The sequence below is a fragment of the Oryzias melastigma genome, linkage group LG19, assembly GCF_002922805.2.
Source record: "Oryzias melastigma strain HK-1 linkage group LG19, ASM292280v2, whole genome shotgun sequence".
NCBI lineage: Eukaryota > Metazoa > Chordata > Actinopteri > Beloniformes > Adrianichthyidae > Oryzias > Oryzias melastigma.
Genome location: NC_050530.1, coordinates 6,963,323 through 6,985,689, shown reverse-complemented (window position 1 = coordinate 6,985,689; position 22,367 = coordinate 6,963,323). Strand labels below are relative to the sequence as shown.

At 37.1% G+C, this 22,367-nt stretch overlaps 1 protein-coding gene and 1 long non-coding RNA gene across 3 annotated transcripts in view; one reads left to right on the top strand and one right to left on the bottom strand.

The window, feature by feature from the left end:
• The window catches only part of nrg3b (neuregulin 3b), a 293,063-nt gene that overhangs the window by 20,957 nt on the left and 249,739 nt on the right, over nucleotides 1–22,367 (bottom strand). For both annotated transcript variants that reach the window (XM_024285818.2, XM_024285819.2), the window contains exons 5-6: nucleotides 14,459–14,561; nucleotides 8,880–9,006 (exon numbers count right to left, since the gene is read on the bottom strand). In XM_024285818.2, the coding sequence (XP_024141586.1) occupies nucleotides 8,880–9,006; nucleotides 14,459–14,561 (230 nt within the window). The remainder of the gene's footprint in view (nucleotides 1–8,879; nucleotides 9,007–14,458; nucleotides 14,562–22,367) is intronic.
• Nucleotides 1–22,367, top strand: part of LOC112154689 — a 137,634-nt gene that overhangs the window by 66,303 nt on the left and 48,964 nt on the right. The gene's annotated exons all lie outside the window — the stretch shown is intronic.

Here is a 22,367-nt window from a genome sequence, read left to right as displayed (position 1 = left end):
TGGCCCTCCGCGTAATTCTATCCGGCCCTCCAGATCATTTTATTTTATTTTATTTTATTTTTTCTAACTTGTATAATTTTGACAAAATATATTTTTCTGGAGAGTAAAATATTGAAAGTTATTTCAAGGTTTAAGTTGATTGATTCTGGAATAATATTCCTGTCTTTTTTTTATTCATAATTATTTCAAAAAGTTTTAAAGTTTTAAAATTGGCATTCTGCTAGCTTTTTGGAATATTTTGGCATTTACTAAAATTATTTAGGCTATTTTAGAGTTTAGCTAATATTGCAGCTACATGCTAGCTGTTTTGGCTAATTTAGGCATTAAAAAAAAGTTTTTTAAATCTGTTTTGGAGTTAGCCTAATATTTACACGTTAGTAGTTTTGGCTAATATATCTTTTTTTTCAGTTTTTTAGTACATCTTGAAGTTTAGCTAATTTCAGCTACATGCTAGGTGTTTTGGCTAACTAAGTTTTATTTTTTTAGGCTAATTTGGCTTTTAATAAATGTTTCAACTGGTTATCAGCTTTAGCGTTTTTTCAATTTTAGCATCTTCAATGGCCAAATTCAGCTTACAGGATTCACACTAGCATTATTGCATATAATGCTATATATTTAGTTCATAATTATGTTAAAATTATGTTGTGTTTGAAAAAAAAAGAAATGTCTTATTTGATCAAAATCTAATAATATATTAAAACACAATAAAAATATGCAAATATAAACGTTAAAAGTGACTTTTAAAATAATGTATAGATACAATTTAATATTCATAAATAATTTGCACCTTTTAAATAAAAAAGCATACTCATGTTATCTATGTATCAATTAATATAATTTTATAATTTCTGTTGTTGCAGCATCCTTGTTAAATAATTTATTCTAGGGATTTTCCTCATGAGTAAATACAAATTATAAGCAAAGTAAATTAAAATATTACTTTTTCCTTCAATTAAAATGTATGTCTCATTACATTTAATGATTTACTGGCACATTTGATGTATTTAAAAATGTAATAAATATTTACTAACTCATTTTCAGTTCAATTAAACCACAGAAAATGTAATTTTCCACCTAAATGACATGTTTTTTTTTTACCATGCATTTATCACTTTCAGTTTGCCATTCATGACTGTTCGTTCTGCAGTTTCTCAATAATGACCCTCCTTAGGCAAAAAAAAAAAAAAAAAAAAAGTAGACAGAAAACACTGTTTCACAGCTTGTATTCGTATGATGCTGCAACTCAAAAACTCTTTGATGCAAATTTTCTTGACTTTTTTACATTTTATTTTATTCTGGTGGTGTTTTATTTAAACCCCAGGCACTATACTGGGGCTCTTACCTTTTTTCAATCAAGTATTTGCACATTATGCTCACTCCTTAAGCTCTGGCTAGAAAAGTCATTTTATTTTACTCATCCTTCAGCAGGGAAGATCCCACAGAGAAATAAGCTCTCCTCTTCTCAAGAGTCCTGCACAGATTGTTAATACTTATTCAGCTTCCAGCTGATGTGAACCCTTTTTTAAAAACTACCCAATCATTTCCTGTTAGACATGTTAGAGCACATAAATCTTTTTTTCCTTCAAAGCAGAACATTTCTGAGAACAAATTTGCCTAAGAAGTTACAGCTGAAACATGTTTATTTCTACTAGGCAATTAAAAAAAATAAATACAAGTTGAAAAGTTACTTTTTGCACCATTAGAGCAAAGTTCAGCAACTTTTTCATATTCAGTATTTGCCCCTTGCTCATTTTTTTTACTTGGTTCCTATTTGCACTAAAAATCTGTTGAAGCTTTAAGAAAAATAACAACATTTGCTGTTGAGTAATTTATATTTCCCATGGTTTTAAACCTTTCCTTTTTATATATTAGCTACCATCTGTTAAATATGATACATTTCTGCATTAAACAGGCTAATTTCTGTTTTTCTCCGTCTTAAAACTGTCAATCTTTTTGAACGTTACTAACATCTGGTAACTGTTGACACCAAGTAGCATTAATTCTGCTACATTTAAAGTTTCTATGCTAAATAAAACAATGTTTTACACACTATAAGGTAAACCTAAAAGCCTTCATTAAAAAAAAAAGTAATAAATAATCTGGAGCACCTCTTATGGATTATTTCTGGTTGTGCTCACTGCCGATGTTGAGGCAATTTTGTGAAGTACACTGCTTTAATTGTTTTTTTTTTTTTTTTTTACACTAATGCGACTAACATGTAACGTGTCAGAATGTGCTTTTGTATGTTACTAACAAGAATGGGAGTTATGCTGTCACAGTAATGTTTGCTTTAGCTGTGTCAGTCTGTTTTCATGATGTGTTACTGACAAATTTAGAAGCTACAGGTATTGAAATATGCTAACGCAGCTAACATGTGGCAGTGTCATGATTTTTTTACATTTTACTAACAAAGTTGGGAGTTAGCATAGTGGCAATAACATTGTTTTAAGTGGTATTGATCTGTTTTTTACATGTTGCAAACAAGGTTAAAAGTTTGTTGTAAATATGCTAATGCAGCTAGCGTTTTTAACATGGCTAACGTGTAGCGGTGTCACACTTTTTTTCCATGTTACTAGCAAGGTTGGGAGTTAGCATAGTGACAATGTTGTTTTAAGCGATAACGGCCTGTTTTTTTATGTATTGTGAACAAGGTTGAAAGCTACAGTTATTGGAAATATGCTAATGTGGCTAACGCTTCTAATATTGCTAACATGTTAAGAACACGGTTGAGAGATAGCATAGTGACGATTACGTTTGTTTTAGTGTTATTGGTCCATTTTTTTTCAACATGTTGCAAACAATGTTGAAAGTTACAGTTATTGTAAATATGCTAATTCGGCTAATGTTTCTAACATGGCTAACATGTAGCAGTGTTGCCCTTTTTTCCATGTGAAGAACAAGCTTGGGAGATAGCATAGTGACAATACATTTTGCTTTAGCAGCATTATTCTCTGTTAGCTACACAATCACCAAAACCAAACCTACAAACTTTAAAACCAAGTAGCTCTCCAAATATCCTTGATGAGTTAGGAGGCGATAGACTGAAATTCATAGGCGGAGTTTCAATTTGTAGCTGCCAGTAGCAAGGGTAATGTCAGAGGTCAAAGGGCAATAACACTTTGGTTGTAGACTTAATGTGTTTGTGTATAAAAAAATGCTGTTTTATTTCACATATTGTGGAGAAACTGAAAATTTCAAACTTTGCAGCAATATGGCCGCCAAGCAGTAGGTCCTGTTGCCATCCCATAATAATTAAAAAAATCCCTCTAGGTAATCCCTGCATGTGACTTTAGGTTGAACTGTTTTTTTAAGCCCCAAGAGATTTTGCTCCGATTCATTTTTTTTATGAGATTTTCATCATCATGATATATTTGGGGTGTATTAACTATATTAAAAATTGAATTTTCCCATATATTAGGTGTGCACAACTTTTGATAACTTTTTGTGTATGTGGTGGGGTGAATCTTTTGCTTTAAAAGTGCAGTAAGTTGTAGGAGTTGCAGAAATTGTATGGGTGGAGTTCAGGATATGTAAATATGTAATAAATAGTCTGAGATTATATGGAGATTTTGTAAATTGGATCAAGTAACAAAACTGCAGTAATTTGTTGATTTATTTATTTTTTAACTTGTCCTGTCTAACAGCTGAGCAAACACATACGAGCTGAGAGCCTCTAATGTTACAGATTTTACTGTCAAAGTAGGGGTTTATTGAGTATAAACCCCTTTTGTATTTCATGCTGAACTTTATTTATATTTATGTTTAAATCTTTTTTTTCTTTCTTTTATGTTTGACCTGACGGAAAAGAAGAGAGAGTGTAATTGTCATAAAATTTAACAAAATCTTAAATTTTAGTTAATGGTTGATGCAACTTACAGATATAATTTTGACAAAAACAAATATTTTAAAATGTAAAAAATTAGCGCTTTTGTTAAGTGATCCAATGTTTCACTTTCTATAGTGTACTAAATACAATTACTTTGCAATACATAATTTAAAAAAAAAAAAAAAAGTGCCACAATCAGAGTTCCGGTTCCGGGTCACATCAATGATATTAATGATCCTTAATAACCTGAATCTATTAATATTTGATATTAAGTTCTGAACTGGATATTGATAATACATGTAGAGAAAATGGTATGGTCGAGTCGGGGTGGGATTATATAAGTTCGCTTCCTTCCACTCCCTTTCAAGCGATCTACTTGTGATTCATTATGTGATATGTTATTTATGTATTATGATCTAATTGTTGGATATAAACTATTTAATTCTTCAATTTAAGATGCCCAAATCTTCTAAAATTTTACATTTTTGAAATAAATTAGTCAACAAAATTCAAATAGCAGGTTCTTCAAGTCTGCAGAAACTCATTTGACATCTCATAAAACTTTAAGCCTTAACTAGATATCAGTCATGCGGCCTGAACAATAAGCAGGACAAGTTTCAATCGAATTCTCTGAATAACTGTGACATTCTGCCCCTGGAGTGAAACTGATATTTGAGCTTTGTGATGTGGCTTTATCCTCTCAAAGTTGAACGCCATCCTCACAGCAAATCCGTGTAGTAAAGCTTGAAGGGTTCAGCGAGCTGGAATGAAATGACCCCTGAAAAACGGCGGGTCATTCCATCCCTTCTAGGTGACAACAGGGCAACCTCTCAGGCTCTGAGCATGTCTGCATCAATTATTACATCGAGTCATGTAAATGTATTCCACTGTACAAGCCCTTGGATTCTTATGCAACGCGCCTTGAGGGAAAACGTCTTTGCCAAAAAACATTTGCTGAGATATTTTTGGGGCCGTGAAAGAAAAATGGGACAGCGCATCATTTTATCATGGAGTTGGAACGGCAGACAAAGACCAAAATGGACCCTAGCTTTATCCTTCCCTCTGCACCTGCCTCAGCAGAACCAACCTTTTGTTTCTAGCTCACTGGCCTCATCCCCCATCTCCAAGAACACAAAAACACCATTGTGCTCTGATGCGCCAAAAACATTTCGAGCCCCGCCGCAATCACACCGCTCTCGTCTTCCTTGCAGAATATTTTTGCGAGTGCAACTTAAAAAAAACAGAGGAGTCGAAGCTCGGCACCACCCACAGACCGTGTTCTCTCTCTGGATGGTTTCAAGCTGAGGGAGTGGGAGGCGAGGAGCAGTGGTCTGGGGTCGCCGTGTCAAATCTGTGGAAAAATGGGTTTCTCTTGTTAATCTTTCTTTAGTCTTTCCAGCTCGGGCTCCCCGCGTTGGTACTTACAGGCGGCGGTCCTCCACATCCCGCCTTAAAGTCCCACTCCAATCATCTTTTGATCTAGTGTTAAAGTGTATTTTAATAGTGCCGTTTTTAGCCAAAACTAAACCTAATTAGGACATAGTTTCTGTAGAGCGGCAGTAGCTCATTAGAAATTCACCTTTGAGTTAGGGGTGGGACTATTAGCATAGAGTAAGCCTGCCCTTATTTCCCATCATACTTTTGTTTGTTTTTGCCTTGCTAGCTTACAGTCCCTCAAAATCTCAAGCTAACATTCGCATAAAAATGGTAGACAATATCGGAGCTAATCCAGCCGTACAGTTTTGATCCAGATTGCAGCTCAGACGAGGAAAACAAAGACGTTCATAAATCTGTTTGCCTGCAAGTGGATTTATCACATCACAGATTAGTGACCCACCAACTCCATTTTTTTACAAAACTGCTGCATTTTTCTGTCTTCTTTCCATTTTCAATGATTTGAATAAAGAAATGAAGTAATTTAAAGGTAATTTATCATTTAAATATTCTTTATATATGTCCCCTATGATGAGAAAAGAGTATTGGAGCAACCATATATATATATATTTAAAAGATTAAAGTCGTAAAATTTTTAGAAAAAAGTTGTAATTTTACAAGAATTAATTCATAGATTTATGAGTAAGAGAGTCAATATTTTATAGTAATAAAATTAAACTTTTATGGGTTATGAATTGAGGATTTACAAGATTAATTTCATAAAGTCATGAGACAAAATAAAAAAATATAAACAATAAAAAAAAGAACTAATATTGTGTTTCAGTATGAGAGGTTTTAAGCGTAAGTATTTTAGTTAGTAAACATTGTTTTCTTATAAGCATACGGGTTATTCTCGCAAAATTAAGATGTTTCATATATAAATTTATTACTATTTTTGGTAAATTACGACTGAATTTCATATTTATTTATTTTTTTTTAGCCTAATTGTCATTTATTTTGTCTTTAAAACTTCCCTCGCACAGTTCCACGTGTTTCTATTTTTTCTTTAACATCATTATTGTCTTTCATTTTTCTCCTCTACTCCCCCCTGACCTCCTTTCTGTATTAAGAAATGAAACCTTTGTGCTTGGAAACAGGGCTTCACCTCATGCGGAGCACCAGCCCTTTTCTGTCACTACAATCTCACCATCCTGGTGTTAATATAATAACTTGCTATTTTGCCACAGGGCCTCATCTGACTGAACCACATCGCACTCTGACAGGCATGGGACTGCTTTGGCTTCAATTGACTTTTTTTGTTGTTTCTACAAGCTGTGGATCATTAGAAAGTATATTTCCTTATTTACCTTAAAAATGTTCACTTCACACCGTGCAACTTTTCTTAGCTGTCAGTTGCTCCGAAACGTGATTTTTATTTGACGTGTTTTGAGAAAAAAAAAAAAAAAAGTCTTTTAAATGGTGCCAGCTGCAGTTCCGTGGGCGGGGTTAGCTGGAGGGGTGTTTGTTTTTCAGTGGGTGACACTAGACACTGTTCAAATATTAAGAACCTCGCAACAGAGTAAACACAAAAAGACAGAACAAGGCTGAGCTTGAATGATGAATTCCAAATAAGAAAGAAGAAAACATTTATTTCATGTTTTGGGAGACCTTGTTGTAATTGTTCAACTAAAACGTGAATAGCTGGGTAATTATAAAGTCAGATAGATTAAAAAAAAGGGCAGAGAGAGGAAAATCTGAGAGAAAAAGTGTCAGGTATAAATAAGTAAAGAGGCCACATTCTGCAAAGTGTTAATGCATCATGACGAGCGATTGCACTTATTTGATGAGATCTTTGCAAGTGTATATTTGAGTGTAATTACCTCTCTGTGGAGACTTGAGCTGCATCTGTGCCATCTGCAGCCTCCACGTGCCTCACGGGTCAGCTCTGCTCGGCAGAGTTTACCTCTGCAGGCAGCGGTGGCCTGTGATTCATACACGGACACTTCTTCTTTTCTTTTTTTTTTTAGGTTGGCACCCTGCCATTTTGTTTTTGCTAGCAGGAGTTTGATTTGTGTTTCTCTGTTTACATTTATCAAGAGAAATAGGCTTATCCTGTTTCTTTCTGAACTCTTTTGGTTTTGTGACTATTTTGTAATATACAACAATACTTTACATATTCGTAGCTTCAAATATGGTTTAGTGGGTTTTATTTTTCTTTAAATAAAATCCACCATATAAAATTTACATAAAACATGTTTAAATACAAAAATTTCAGCTTCTGTTTTGACCTGAAACAACTTTATATAGATTTGTCACATTAGTTCTAAAGCACGTGTCAAAGTCAATTCTATCCGGCCCTCCAGATCATTTTATTTTATTGTTATTAATGGCTCGATGTTGTCTTGCGCTCATTTCTAACTTGTATAATTTTGACAAAATATATTTTTATGGAGAATAAAATATTGAAAGTTATTTAAGGTTTAAGTCGGTTTACTATGGAATAATATTCCTGCCTTTTTATGTTAAAAAGTTATGGTTATAAAGTTTTAAAAATTGGCATCCTGCTAGCTTTTTGGACAATTTTGGCACTTACTAAGATTTTTTAGGCTATTTTGGAGTTTAGTTAATATTTCAACTACATGCTAGCTATTTTGGCTAATTTAGCTGTTTTTTTTAGTTTTTGAGGCTGTTTTGGAGTAAGGCTAATATTTAAATGCTAGCTATTTTTGGCGGATTTAGGTTTTCTCAGTTTCTTTGGCTATTTTGGAGTTTAGCTATTTTTTTAGCTACATGCCAGCTGCTTTGGCTAACCTGTTTTGTTTTTTTAAGTTTTTTAGGCTAATTTGGCATTTAGCTAATATTTTAGTTGGCTATCAGCTTCATCGTTTTCAGCACCCACACAAGTCGTTTTCTTTGAGTCATTTGAATTAAAGTAAGCCATTACAGGTTGACCAATCAAAAGACATCATATGTCAGCGGGGGCTGGGCATCACTCCTGAAAATCTTATTATATACATTAAAGAGAAAAGATGGTTTTCCAAATATTTCTTTATGGTAAAGTTAATTTTTCTTGAAAATGTTGAATAATTATGTGATATTGTGTCTCCTGTGTGCATTGTGTGCTTTATTATCTTGTGTGTGTATGAAGGTCTGATTTGCTTTCAGTTTTAAATTGAACAATGTTTTTACTATTTAAAGCACTTTGGGTTACATATGTATAAAATAAGTGATTTATATGGAAAGTTTGATTTTATGTGATTTAATTTTTTCACTCTCCTTTCACCTCTCAAACATAAAAATAAAATAAATCCAGCTCCTGCATTTTAAAGAACTTCCTGTTCTTGTATAGCAGAATTAAATCTGAACACCAGCACAAATGTAATATTCCAACTTGCAGATTGTCACAGGAATCTGCCACTAAAAAAACATGATGAGCAGTATTTTCCCGCATATCGCGCAGCAAATGTACTCCTCACGATTTTTGCCAATCACCTACCAACCCATGTCAGATGATTAGGAACAAAATGCTAGAGGCAGAAGAGAAACATCCAGTCATGTCATAGATCTCTTGCTGGAGCTCAGAGTATATGCGTAGAAGTGGAGCTCATGGAAACATAGTGTTGATAATGATGATTAGAACGTGTCAGGAGGTACAAATCGATGGCAGCTTTAAACTTACGTTTTGTAGATGAAGGCTGTACTGAAACCTCGGAGTGGATTTGGACATGAGGCCGGAGGCGTTGACACTGCAGTCTCTCAGACTGCGGCTGCTGGAGAAATGAGCCTGGAGCTTTTCGCGGTGTCTCCTTTGGAGGGAAATATATGCGAGTGAAAAACAAAAATAGAAAATTGCAATGTCATTGCAGCTTATTGTATGACAATGTCACCCAACAGAAACAGACCAGAGTAAACCAAGACTGATAAATCTCTGCTCTGTTGTCTCATTATACATGATTTACTGTAAGTAATGAATTTGTTTTATTCATGAATTTCCTCAGAAATAAAAAAATGTAGGTTTATTCTCAGTGGTCAAAGTATATCTGGGTATTGTAGTTTTAGGAGCAAGAAATCTGATCATCGTTCTGTTCAAAAAAATTCATAGAAATGAAATGCTTCATAAAAGAGGGAAAACATAATAAAAGAACAATATTAAGTAGTTTTGTAATCATTTTCTGAAAGCAGAATGTTAGTTTTAAAGCAGTTTTTAACCTTTCAACACTGCAGCTTTAGCTTCAGTGTTGACATTCTTTCTACTACCTCAACCCCTCAACCGTGAACCCAATTAATGCAATTCTAGTGGATTCTGAAGCAGGAAAAAACATTGTGCTGATATGCAAGAGAGAGAATAGGAATATACTTTCCATCAAACTCATTTTGACAAGTGCCCCGCCCCCAAATCCACCCACAAAATGACATAACAATTTAAATATACATTTTATGTAAGTTGAACATAGAATATATATTAAAATTGTGACGTCAGACGACTAGTTTATATTTCAAGACTATCTAGCCAACAGATATGTTTGTAACTGAGTAAGTGTGTGGACAGGCCCCGCCCATTTCAGATTACTATTTACACCTTGTTGTATGATTTTACTACCCTCCGTTACAATCTTCTAATTTCACAAAACACCCCTCTTTTACTTTTCTTTTGGGCCATTAACCCCCCTCCCCCCTGTTTTTCTTTTCCGTCGTTACGTCATCCTGGAGGCAGGTTTGGGGGCGGGGCACCTGTCAAAATGAGTTTGATGGAAAGTTTATTCCTATTCTCTCTTACAAGAATTTAGTGTAGTGAGATGCTTATGCGACATCAGCAGATTCCGTCACTGAGAAAATCGCCTTTGCACGATACATCATTGCAAAGCCACTTGTATGTTGATTGAGCAAAGGGCTATGGTGTGTCAAAGGAGCATGTATTATTTTGGTGTCTCTAACTGTATCTCCAGTATAAAAGGGTTAAATATTAAATAACTTAATTTTATATGGTAGCCCAAAGGGATGTGCATGCCAGCCGGATCATTCTATGGCCTAATGTGTTCAAATGTAAAGACGCACACATATTAGGTGTGTGATTATAGATATCATTAAGATTTTATCAATACTACTTATTGACACTGCTTATTGATCCAGTATTCTTATTGATACTGTTCTTTGTGTAAACAAGGGAGATGATAAATACATTGTGTACTTTAAAACTTTTTAGAGTTCAGACTAGTTTTATGCCCCTATCTTTGATCAAACAACGTTAGTCATGTGCTACCGCTAGCATACACACCTGTTGAAACACTAGACGTCTTACATGGACGGTAAGCGCCTCGCACTAGAATCTGGTGTATTTTAGTGTTGTGTTTGGATAGATTACTGGTTTTACTGCCCTTATAAGCCACGTTTTTTTTAATATCAGAGACAGTACGCGTTGTCTGCATCTATTTTAGAAAAATATAGACACACTTTGGACCTTTTTAATCATGGCCGCTCTGCCATCTGAGTATGTTTGTTGTGATGACAAAGGGAAAGAGATGTCCCGTCTTTTGAGGACACATGGAAACAAAGTAGAGCACACTGTGTCCGCACTGTTGCAATGCCACTACGCCAGCACTGTTAATAAGGCTAAAACTGGTAAAAATTGATGTTGCGGCACCAAACGGTACCGGTTTCAGAACCACATCCCTAGTGATAAACAGTATGTCAACCTGATCTCTTCTCTTACCCAAACCAGAAACATGACCCCTATGTTTTGTTTTTGCTTTTCTTCAAGTCTTTGCGGTCAGTGACTCTACCCCTCCCACAATTCCACAGAATTTCTGAAGTTGAATTGATTAATTAAAATCACCAACTCAGATAAATCCAATTCAACTCAATTTTTTTCTTTTTGTAATCTGCGTTACCGCTATCCCATATTGTGCATCCAGTTAATATAATCTATGGACACCATGGTTGAGTTTTGATGGCAAAAATGATTACATTTGAACTGATACATTTGAAAAATAACATTAGGAGTTGTTTGTGTGATGAAGTGTCTATGCCTCTCTGTCAGCCACAGCACGCACACTGTCATTCATTTACTGTGGGTGTTTATCAAATGTGTAAATGAGTGAATTTCATTAAAAGTGCCATCTGTTTTCTCTGATCTTTAGAGATAAGTCTGCACTTGTTTTCTGGCTCAAAGTTAAATACAATCTAAAGAACAATTCATGCATTAAAACTGAGGCGATTTAAAACATTCCTCATTTTGTTGTTCTTTTAGCTACAGCTGTTCCAGTTGCAGCTAATTTATTTGCTTCATATCTCGTTTTTCTTAATTGTTAGTAATTGCTTGTTAATGCTGTAATGTGTTTGCAATAAAGGCGTTAATGTTTAAAGGCTGAACTGGAACACCAAAATAAAATGAACTAAACAGCAAAGCAAGATGTGAAAATAAAGCAAAAATGATAGTTTTCTGGGATGCAGAAGCTGTGATTAAAACCATTATTATGTAGCAGTGGAACCAGTAGTGGCATCTGTTAGAAATAAGGCATGCCCAGAGAGTAAACAGGCTCATGCATCATACGGCATGACATAATGGACTGCTTACTGCTTAATAAAGCTCACTTAAATAGAAATCTATGATAATAAAGATGAAATAGATGCTCCAGTAAACATCAGCAATATGTGCAGCCTTGCTTCATGTTACGAACTTAATGTGGGAACGCTATTTTGAGCTCAGATATTAAGAAAACCTATGGGGTAAGAAAAGTGTCAAAAAGAAGCGTTTGCTCCTAGATAAAGTTGTGCGCAGCAAATATAAAATATGTTTGTTTTACACATGACTTTTCTTTGATTTGAATGACATTTGTTCTATTAAATTACTGTCAAAGTGTATCACACATAATGTCTTTTGAGTCACAAAACATTACACAAAGTGTGCACGCGTACTGACTACAAATAGAATTAGAACGTAAAGAAAAAAAGAAAAAAAGACCCCTCTGCAACTACTTTATTATCTCATGTAAATGAAAGGTCATTGATTACATATAAACGTAGGCTGGGTGTAAATTCCTTCACTATTCCCTACATAGTGCACTATAGTGCATATATATAGTGCATATAGTGCCTTTGCCATTTCATTGCGCTGTCCAAATTTGCAATTCCAAAATAGAATACCCCATGCATAACAATGTGCATCGATGGTCACTAGTTTGGCAAATATAGTCCACAATGCATTGCTTCTGAGCAATTTTTCATGTGGAAAAAATGTGTTTTAATTTTTTTACAACGTTTTTTTTCATCAGAATGCAGTGGATTCATAAAAAATCGTTGAAAAAAATTTTATTTATTAGATTTTTAAATCGTAAAACTGGTGTTGTTATATTTGCTGTGTAGTTATGGAGTAGGGAAGGAATTCAGCCCTAATATTGTCACCACCCGTCATGTTAAAGCAAGTGACATCATAAGCAGTAGCTGTGTTTCCATTGACCAAAAAATTACCCCAACTGGAATTACAATAATAAATTTGTCTAATGGAAACACGACAATTTAGAAAAATACAGATTTTGTCCAAAAAATGTTTTTGCGCTTGAAGGAGGTGGTTTTTAAGGCGTATCGAAATTTATATTGCAAAACTGCAATGGAAACACTTAAAAAAAATAAATAAATACAATTAGCCACATGACCAACGACCGGATACCACAGCGTTACAAGAGGTCCCTCAGCATCACACAACTCATCAAAAGTTGAGCGTGTCATTTGGAATTATTGGATCCACTCCTCTACAAAATCACCATTTCCCCAAAATCCCTTCATCTGTAGCCGCTCTTATGTGTCTTGCCTCTCCATAACCTGAATAAGACGCCAACGTCTCCTTTGATAGATGATGATGAGCGCTAGCTCGTGCCATGGCAGAAATGTGATTGTCTCTGCTGTAATTCAAAGTTTTGTTCACATCTGTCGGCGTGTTTTTGAACGACTTGTTTACTTGGTTTTTGTGTATTAGCATAATTAAGGTTAAATGGAAACAAGGTAATTGCAAAACTGTTTTTTTTCTTCTTTAATTTCTAGAATTTCTATAAAGTTTTGCGCAGATGTGTGATGGGAAAAAAAATCTGAAAAGGACATTTTTTAACTGCCGATAAAGTCGGCTGCCAGTTAGCAAACTTTAGTTAGCTAACTAAACCCTACACACATTTATGACGAGTTGGAAATGAGTATGTCTTGGATCTGCGGTATCATTGGACAATCAGCTGTTGCCTGGCAACATCAAAATTCATCTGGAGATGGCCATTTTTATTATGTATTTGAACTACTTTGGGATCAATATAGTTTAAAGCAATTCTACTTTATTTTAGTTTAATAAATGATTTCCAATGCGCACTTTGTTGGTATGTTTCGTGACTGGATCTATACCGTATTCTCGTGACCCCATGACCTACTTTTAACAGGAAAATTTCAAAAAACCCTTAAAACAAAATGTTAAATTAAATTTTTTTGGCAAAGTTATGTACAAAGTATTCATTGTACACATCTTTGTCTTTATCCATGCGTTTTTTTTTTTCCTATCGTATAGAAAACCAGATGTCTGCGAGGTAGAGTTTTCACCTAACCGGCGTCTTTACTGGATAGCAGTAAAGACGGAGGCTGTCTGCCCGGCCTGCACTGTCAAACAACATTTGAGGAAAAGCAAATCAATTAAACAGGATCTGCCTGTTCGGATAATTTGCGGTACATTAATTTTGCAGACGGAAAAAGAGACGGGGCTCTCCGGGCGCGCTGACCGAGATGCCCTGTAATTCTTACAACACTTCCCTGCTGAAAAACAAAACCTTTTTTTTGTTGTTGTTGTGGAACCAATTCAATCAACACTACCTCTATTAACTCCCTTCTTTACTCTCTGCTTCTCTCTGTCCTCTTTATTTTTTTTTCCTTGTTTCTCACCTGCAAGCAAGTAATTGACTTTGGGGATGGAGGGGGGGGAGAAAGTGTGCTTTCACACAAACACCCTCAAACCCAAAATCTACTGTTTTGTGAACTGGCCGTAGCTGGGGCGTATTTTGTTTTGGGTGAATTGTTTGTGACATACCTGTTTGCTAAAACCACTTTGTGAATAAATCTTACATGAGTATCTGTCCCAAATGCATCCCGCACAATTTAGATTTCATGCCTCGCTAAAACATCCTCTCGCTGACTCACACTTTGGTTGGGCTCCATGCCATGATAGTAAAGTGCTCTTGTGCACAGCCAGGGGCTTACTGTACTAATGTGGTTCTGGCTGGCATCACTCACTTGTTGCGGCGGTAGAGAGCCATGCACGCCACTCCAAGAAGACAGATCCCCGAGGCGATGCTGAAGATGGATAGCACCTGCCTCTGGTAGGTGTCGCCGCTCTCTGCGGAGGAGAGAAGACAATTCAAGACGATGAGTTTCTACCGCTCGGACTGTTGTGATTGCGCCACGAGAAGAGGTTTCTTGAGTTAGCACTCCAAAGCAAAACAATAAAAGGGTGTACTACACACACATCCACGCACAATTGGGATTAGCATAAAGCAACCAGCGATGCTGTCAGTAAGTGTCAGCGTTTGAACATGGGACGGGGACATGGCAGACACAGGCTGGGCTCGATGACATGTGCTAACTGAAGTGTGATAATCATTTTGTTCAGAAAAACCCAGCAGGCAACAGCGATGAGGCCAGGGCCACTCCACATTTATATATGTATGTGTGTGTGTGTGTGAGGACGGCCTCCATGTGCATCTCAGCATCCGGAGAGCGATGGTGACAGGGAATTAGCAGCAAATGAATGCTCCCAGAGCTTCTTGTCAAAACTCTGCACATCAACGGCCGAGGCTTAAGGTCACAAGCAGCCGGAAAAAAAAAAAAGAAACAGTTGATCCCGACTGATATCTTTGGATTGTGGAACTCCACTATTTACCATCGCTCGAGTGTGATACTGACGACTCTGAGGGAAACTCAACCAGACCGAACACAGCTTCTAAGCCATGAACTGACACAGTTTATTCCATATCAACAAACGTAGCTGACAGAAGTAGAGGCTCCTCAGCCCCACTGATACTCACGACCTTCAGCTTAACCTCCTGTGCCTTCCTTCAGTATCTCATGAAGGCTGAAAATACTCCCGTGTTTGATTTGTATACCCAGCAGATGCAGGAAAAAGAACAAAAACCCGGATGAAACCTGCGCGTGACCTTCAAGGACTCATCTTTGGCTTCTGCTGTTGACATAGAATCTGTTATTACAGCGGAGAGTGAAACCAGAGAAGTGCTGCAGGACTGGGTCGGAAAAAAATAACAAAAAACAAAAATACAGTTGATTTAAAGCTTTAAGCAAAAAAACTCAGTGATGCCATAAATTATACAAAAAAGTCTGTGCAACCTCAAGAACAAGCATAAAGAAAAGATGGGAAAAAAATATTTTAATATTTTGCTCAAATATATATGTTCCAAATAATATTATATAGCATAATAATATATTCTGAATATATAATATTATTCTTAACATATGTATTTATATATATGCAATATTCAGCAGCTCAAACGCATGGAAGTGCAATAGTTCCGCGTCCCACTGTACCGCAGAGGAGAAGCGCTTTTCTTCATGCAGTGTGAAGCAGAGGTTTACATTTTAATGTAAGTAATTACTTTTTTTTTTTTTTTAAGCTATACAATCGCTGTTGTTATGTATATTCAAGCGCTGGAAGCTCCTCGCTAATGGTAGCTAGCAATCAAGTATTGGTGATGTTATCCAAGGAAAGTGACGTCCAAAATCTGAGACACTATTTTTTCATAACTCTCCATTTGGAGGGCTGAATGTAGGAGAAAGGAAGAATTCGGATCGGGCCTAAATTTTCTTTTTTTCCCTACATTTCTTGAATTTATTTTTAAAAACATTTTAGCTTACGACCTGGACTATAACTGCTACATGTATTCTCAACGCGCTGCACTGCTGGACAGACATTCATGCGCATTTGCTCCTTCACCGTCTCGGTTGTATTGGACCTCACTCATACGTGGAGTTAATTTCACAGGATGTGCTCGATTAATGTTCCAGACAAAGTCTGGAAAATGTTGGTTTTGCAGTTCAACAGAATGTTGTTTTTTTACTTTCAGATAAATCACCTGTTACACTTCGTCTTGTGGGGAAAAGCCTGTTTCCACTGTCGATTCTCCTGAAAGATTTCTCCCCACAGCATAAGACTGCCCCCCGTCTTTGTTTGTCTGTTGCGGAGCTGAAACTGATGTAATCTCAAAGTCTTGTTTACACTTCTGTGGAAGTCTGACCAAATAGTTCAGTGTTTGTTTCAGCAGATGCTTCAGAGAGGAACACAAGTGCCTTCATCCATTTCCCAGTGGGTCGTTGTTAGTCCGCTGTGTGTTTTAGGGAAGTAACGGGCTCGGACTGACAATGCTGGGATGAGATTGTGAGGAAGACGGGCTGACTTTAAAGTCGCCCCTGTGTGAGACGTGCTGCGATTTCCAGAGAGGAACTGTGTGAACCCCTCTCCCAGAGATCCTTTGGTTGAAGTCTCTGGGTAGCACCAGACATCCTCCTAATTTAAAAAAAAGGCAAGTTCTAGGGCTTTGGAAGTGTCATATCCTACTTTAGGAACAAAATAAGGACACTTGTGTGTCTTGAAACTTCTGTAAACAAATACATATTTAATCCGTTAATTGATTTTACTAAACGATGTAAACACAAAGCTTTCTGCATCTCAGCTCTGCTACAAGGCCACACATGAAAGCTTTTATGCCAAAGAAACATCAATAAAAGTTTGGAAAAGATTCCCACATTTTCAGTGCTTCTCTCTAACCTTCATATTTTTTTATTTTTTACTTTTCCAGCAGAGTGACTTAAATGATCATCAAAGTGGTGTGACACGGCAGTCACCTCTGGCTGCAGCCCGGGCTCATGCATGGGTGGCAGAAGACATCTGATAAGTTGAGGGGGAAGATCCGTTTCCAGGACGATCCCTTAATCAATTCAGTAACTGAAGCAATTTGGACTACAGCGCCAAAGGGGGGGCCCCCTCGCCGGCCCCCACCAGCGTGTGCTGCTCACATGTAAGGAAAGGTGAAGCGGGAATACTCGACTGAGACTCCAGATTCAATACCAGTCAGATGTGAAGGTCATGGAATATTTCTTAGAAGAAAAATGAGCAGGAAGTGAGAGGTAAGTAAGATTCAAAAACATTTATTTCTGAGAAGAAGGAAGAAATTACAAATAATTTAAAGCATTTCCTAGAAAGCACAATTATGTCAGCTTACATTTTAACTATGCAGTGCACCACTTAGTATGATACTTATGTAGTTTTGATGTTAAAAACAGATTTTACATATAATTTAGTCATTATACGAGAAGAAAAGAGTGCATAGTCTTATGGTATGATGTCAACAAATGTGGAAATGTAGAAAAAGTTCTACTTAGAGGTAATTTAGGGAACAGTTGTTTGTCGATTGCTGTTTTTGCTACTTTATCTTGGTTACTTAAGGTATTAAAACTTAGTATTTACTAGGGTTGGGCACCAAAATTCGGTTCCAAGCATAGACCGTTCAGTAAGAACTGGCAAACGTTGAGGTTCCCCATAGGAAATGCTTTATCTTCGGCCCTCGCGAAATCAGGCCAGAGCCTTCACCGTCACTTCCTGATACGTCCACTGCCATATTGCAAACGATTGCAACCCTTCGAAAACGATTAGTCTGAGTCCCGTTTTTAGAGAAAGTACTGTCATGAGTGAGCTAGTTGCAGCTTGTTTCAAGTCCACACCCCTCCCACTAAAAGCAACTTGGAGGAATCTGACAATCAAACGTTGGCATCTGGTTGTTCAGTTTATAACTTGAATAACTTGCGATAACGAAGTTCTAGGAACCGCTTTAGCACAGAAACCAAATAAAACCCAATCAGTGCCCGACCTCCGTAGTTACACAATACCGGTACATCTGCTTCTTTGCAGTATTTCTTCATTTAATCTACTTACATAGACATGTGATGTATTGTTACTTGAGGATTCATAATAACCTGAATTTATGTTGGAAAGATATAAATATCTGATCTTAAGTTATGAACCAGATAATAATAAATGTAAAGGAAATGGTATGGTCGAGCCGGGTGGGATTATATAAATTTGCTTCCCCCATTTCCTTTCAGACAATCTCCTAATGTTTAGTTATCCTGTGTTTGACATGACTTTATGGATGTAAACTTCTGATGATTGATTGTATTGGGCATCAATTTAGTTTTCTTCTTCTCGATTTAATATAATCTAAACCCCGTCAAGTTGACACCAAACCTAATTTACGCGCCTGGTGCATCCAGTTCCGATATTAAGTCAATGTACGGATGCGATCAGAGGTTCAGTAACGCCTTCTTAAGTTTTGGCCATGATGCGGGGGTTTATGAGAAGCAAGTAAGGGCTTTGCGGCGGATTTTGGCCTTATGTTTTCAGAGTTTGAATAAGAGAGACCTAAATGACACACTCGTTGACTTGTCACTTAAATATTCAATCATTTATGCGATTAAATTGAATCAGCTGATTCTGAAGTGGAGAAAAGCGACTTATCATATCAGCTTTGCACCATTATATAACACTACAAAAGTTTTTAAGGGCACAAAGCAGCTTCTCTCCATGACAGAATCAGCTAAATTAAATTGATCTAGGAAACACTTCTCTATCACAAAGTGTTGCAAATTAGGGCTAAGTTGCTTTTCTCAAGTCTGAAGTCAGACATGTGATGTCACATGTCCTAAGGAGTCCCTGATTGATAGATATGACGTGACAAGATCGCCAAAGCTTAGATATTTAATCTGTGGCCGCGCCGCTCAAACTGCGATTTTTCTGGACTAAAATTGTGCCACAAGACCTCAGATCTGTACCATTGACTTAACATCGAAACTGGCCACTCCTGACGAGCATCACGTTCGGTGTGAACACATCTTTGGGGTTGCTTTGCCAAATCTTGTAGTTGCTATAGCAACACCAAGCTACCACCTGGACCCCCCTTTGATTACGGAGCCTGATGACCTCGCTCTGCTGCAGTGGAGAAAAGTAGGATACACAGTAATAGTCATGTTGTACAAAGCATCTTTTCGGAAGGTAAGTGATTTTTGTCCAGATTATAACGTAAAAGTTTGTTTCAAAGAAACAAAGTCAAGTAGTTTTCTAAATCGTTTTTACTGGAAGACATTTTTGCCATTAATTCTAATGATTAACTAATTAATTTTGTTATTAATCATAAATTATAAATAAAAATGTATTTACTCTGTATGGAGGAATAAATGAGCAAGACAGAAAGTCATGGAACAAACTATTATTGTTGTTGATGGTAAAAAATTGAATGGAGATTTTGGCGTGTCCATAAGAGACATTCTACTGTCTATTTTAATAAACTGTGGAATAATGTATGTCCACCTATGTTCTATGTTTCTATTGTTCTGCTAACTAACTGGCAATAATATAGAACACACAGACTATCTTTCCCATCATTACTTTTTAATGGACACCCTGCAGCCAATCAGAATCTAGTTTTCACCCAGACCGTGATATAAACCAGATACTAGAATCTGTCAGCAAAGAAACTAGGATTCTTCACTTAAAAAACACCTTCAGCTGTGTTCAAACTGTGTTTCACAAATAAAAAGCAGAAGTTGTCAAATCCCGGATGTGCAGCTCGCTCACCGTTGTCCCTGACAACCCCTCTGGCTTTCACAGAAACGATCCCTCAACAGTTGCATCCTGAAACAGAGGGAGTATCTCTCCCAACTGCTGCATCATCAGTGTTCATGTAGAGCGCCACCTGAGACCCACCCTGGTCTTGCTTTTTTATTTTTTTTATAGGGGTAAAAAAAAGGCTACTAAACTCCAAACACAAAAACAAACTATATACGAAGTTTGGTGAGCGCCTGCGGGGAAAATCCCAACATGCAGTCTGAGCACAAAGGCGTTGCGGGCCTTTCAAGCTGGATGCCTACAAGGCACTTTTGAAATTAGATGCAAGAGCGTGTTAGGACAGAACAAAGTCAACAGCTTTAGCTAAACTTGCTACACCGTGTAATATTGACCCAAAGACGAGACAATCCCATAAGGCCACTTACACGTAGCAACCAATCTACACTTTGTGATAAAAATGCTATAATAAAGACCCGCACAAAGTGGGCTATTCAACCTGAAATACATCAGAGTGAGCTTGTAAGACAAGCACTGCTTTGCTCACTGGACTTCAGGGGCTTAGACTATCATATTTAGAGCACTCAATCCTCCATCAAACGAGGCACTTTTTTAGCTAGCAGCCTCAAATGTGGGATTTATATAACAATTATCAAAAGGTTCATTGACGGAGTAAGGAAAGAATTCACAAAGGAGGGCGTTAAATAATCTGTGTGCAGCGTTCTCTTCAGAGGCAAAACAATCCATCTTCACTTCTGTCTGTCATCTGTCCAGCTATCAATCGATCAATCCTGTTCTCATTTTCTCTAATGCATCCGCCCACGTGCAGTAGCATTCCGAGCTAATTTAGTCCCCAGATTAAAATCAGTGAACTGAGAAATGTTGTGTGCGGTACCAGCCTCTCTTCCTCTGCGTCTTCTCGCCTCCTGTATTTCTCTGAGCTGGAGTGTGATGTGACAGCAGTTTATGAAGCCATGTTAATGGAAAACCTCACAGCTATGCAACGCAGGGGGAGGAGCGGGGCCAAGATGGCAGAAGTTGAAACAAAAAGAATTCTAATAAAAATGGGATGAGACTGCATTTTTCTTCTGGATAAGAAGCTGTTAGCTATCTTTTTTTACACATCAATCCTTTTGTTTCACCAGGGTCTACAACCTGAGGCTACGAGCCGCATGCTCTTTGATTAAAAAAAATAAATAAAGATGTTTTAATTTGAAAAAGTACCATTTTCTGAGACTACAAGGCGTAACAAGCAAAGGTAGTACTGTACGTATCACTGTGGGAAGCTTTTGACTACAGTACCCATAATTCTCCAACAATCTATCAAACGGTTTGTGTTTTTACTTTATGAAAGATATTTTGATGGATCTTGGAGCGCTGTGTTCCACAGAAAATCAATAAGCACAACTGGAATACATAAGGACCGCCCATAGTCATATATTAATCACTGGACACAACGAGATGTTGACATCCGTCATGAAATCAGGCCAAAGCCGTCCCCGTGGCTTCCTGATATGGCCACCGCCATTGTGAAACCAGTCAACAGTGATTGGTCTGAGTCGGTCTGAGTCACATTTTTAACGAAGAACTTCTGAGCTTATTGGAAGTCCACAATCTTTCCACTGAAAGTGGCTTGGGAGAATCTTTCAAGGTGGGGCCACCAGGCACCACAAGCTTTTGAGGCATCTTATTGGTCAGTTTATAACTTGAATAACTTGCAATGAAGAAGAAAAAAAAAAGGATTAGAAAGTAAATATTAAGAGGATGGCATCAAAGCAAGAATGGTTATACTGACAAATAAAATGACAGAGTAATAACTGTATTTCTCAATGTAAGTCTATGGAATTCTGACCTTCTTGGAACCAGTACTTCCTATCTGGAACATGAGAGGGGAGGGTGAATATACAATCAATGGGATTGCCAGACTAGAGGTTGGATTTCCTATTGTTGAAAAATTCTAGAAGTTTTAGTGCACCTTACAGTCCAAATACTACAGTACGGCTGAATCCCCCCCCCACCTACCCCTCCGAAAGTTGGGGCATTTGTGGAAGTAGGGATGTCTGGAATTGTTTTGACTCTGCATATTCCTCCGCGTCACGCTGTGCCGTGGAGGAGAAACTCATCTCGATACGTGGGTGTGCCCTGGATCACAGAAGTTTACATTAAATGTAAGTAATGATTTTTTGTTTTCGCAGGACTTTTTAAAGTTTTAAAACCAATGTTATGTACTATCCAAGCAGTAGCAGCTAGGTACTAACATAGCTGACTGGCGAATATTGATGATGTCATCGAGGGATAGTGTCGTCCAAAACTGAAGTCCCTAATATACCATAACTCTCCAGTTGTAGGGCTTAATGTGGGGGAAGGGAGAAGCTGTACGTACAGGGGAAGAACTTGGACTCTGCCTAAGTGTTACTTAGTTAGTTATGATTTCTGAGTTTCTGGCTGTAATGGACAAAATACTGTTGACATTACACTACCTATACTACATTTGCTTCATTTTACATAGTACCTATA